General features: G+C 41.6%; 1 protein-coding gene across 1 annotated transcript in view; it reads left to right on the forward strand.

The window, feature by feature from the left end:
• LOC106531041 (kinesin-like protein KIF13B) overlaps positions 1 to 1,578 on the forward strand; it is a gene marked incomplete in the record, with an annotated part of 109,575 nt that overhangs the window by 21,979 nt on the left and 86,018 nt on the right. The window contains 2 exon segments of the mRNA XM_014026801.1: positions 867 to 1,079; positions 1,162 to 1,272. Of these exon segments, the coding sequence (XP_013882255.1) occupies positions 867 to 1,079; positions 1,162 to 1,272 (324 nt within the window).

The raw sequence follows: 1,578 nt of genomic DNA on the forward strand, positions 1-1,578 counted from the left end.
TCCATGTAGCATCAATTATGCTAATGCTAGCTGCCGTCACATTCTCTCGTCCTGGCCACACCTCCGCTCTCTAACCCCCCTTCCCCACCCGCGCCCCCTCCCCTACCCACTTTGATGCATTTTTCAAATTTCACCATGGGGTGGAGTTATCTTTTCACAGGGGKGTCAGATACACTTTAAACTTTTTTTTGTTTTGTTTTGTCTTTTGTCATTTTGCTTATTTCAGCAAAACAATGCAAAGCCACATTCTGCACGTGTTCCAACAGCAAGGCTTTGTGGTAAAAGAGTGCAGGTACTAGACTGGCCTGTCTGCAGTCCACACCCATCTCCCATTGAAAATGTGTGGAGCATTATGAAGTACACAACGGAGACCCCGGACTGTTGAGCAACTGAAGTAGTTCATTAAACAAAAATGGAAAGAATTCCACCTGCAAAGTTTCAACAAGTGTCCTCTGTTTCAAACACATACTGAGTGTTGTTAAAAGGAAAGGTGATGCAACGCAGAACATGACTCTGTCCCAGCTTTTTTGGAATGTGTTGCAGGCATCAAATTCAATATGAGTGATAATTTCCAAATAAAAAATAAAGTTTATCTGTTTGAATATTAAATATCTTGTCTTTGTGGTGTATTCAATTGACTGGAAAGGATTTGCAAATTATTGTATTCTGTTTTGATTTATGTTTTACACAACGTCCGAAACTCATTGGAATTTGGCTCGTAGCTTCATTTTTCAAACTTTCCTCTTCACCATTTTTACTCTTCTTTTCACTCTGCGGTTATTTAAACCTAGCTTTGACTTAATTTGAAATGTTTGTTCATGATGTTCTTCACATGTCCTCTCTGAGTTTTGGGCTTGACCCTGCAGGACAGCCTTGGAGGGAACAGTCGGACAGCCATGGTCGCCACCATCAGCCCGGCGGCAGACAACTACGATGAGACGCTCTCCACTCTGCGTTACGCTGACAGGGCCAAGAACATCGTCAACCATGCCGTGGTGAATGAAGACCCCAATGCCAGGATCATCCGGGAGCTGCGGGAGGAGGTGGAGAAACTGAAGGAGCAGCTCACCGAGGCGGAGGTGAGGATTTATTTTTATTTGGCTCAGTTTGTTGATCATGTGGTGATGAAGCTAAATGCCTGACAGAAGCTATTTGTCTCAGTCTATGAAAGCTCCAGAGCTGAAGGACCGACTGGAAGAGTCTGAGAAACTCATCCAAGAGATGACCGTCACCTGGGAGGAGAAACTCCGCAAGACAGAGGCTGTGGCGCAGGTAACACACAGAGACACGTCTTCTTATATACAGTAAGTGGGTCAAAGTTATGAGCAAATAACATCTTACCTGTTGTAGCCCTTTGATTCATTGATTAATCGAAAAAATAATCAACATATGATTCGATTATTAATAGAATCATTAGTTGCAGCCCTAGTTGCATGTTCAAATAGTTAAATAATTTTTTTAATTACTTTACTTTCAATTTGAGGCTTTAAAATGTGTTACCGTATTCATTCAAGTATAATACATAAAATTAAATTCATAAAATCATCCATAAAGTTGGGGGGTAGTACTATACTCGGA

Source organism: Austrofundulus limnaeus, unplaced genomic scaffold (assembly GCF_001266775.1).
Source record: "Austrofundulus limnaeus strain Quisiro unplaced genomic scaffold, Austrofundulus_limnaeus-1.0 Scaffold590, whole genome shotgun sequence".
In the NCBI taxonomy this organism is placed as follows: Eukaryota; Metazoa; Chordata; class Actinopteri; order Cyprinodontiformes; family Rivulidae; genus Austrofundulus; species Austrofundulus limnaeus.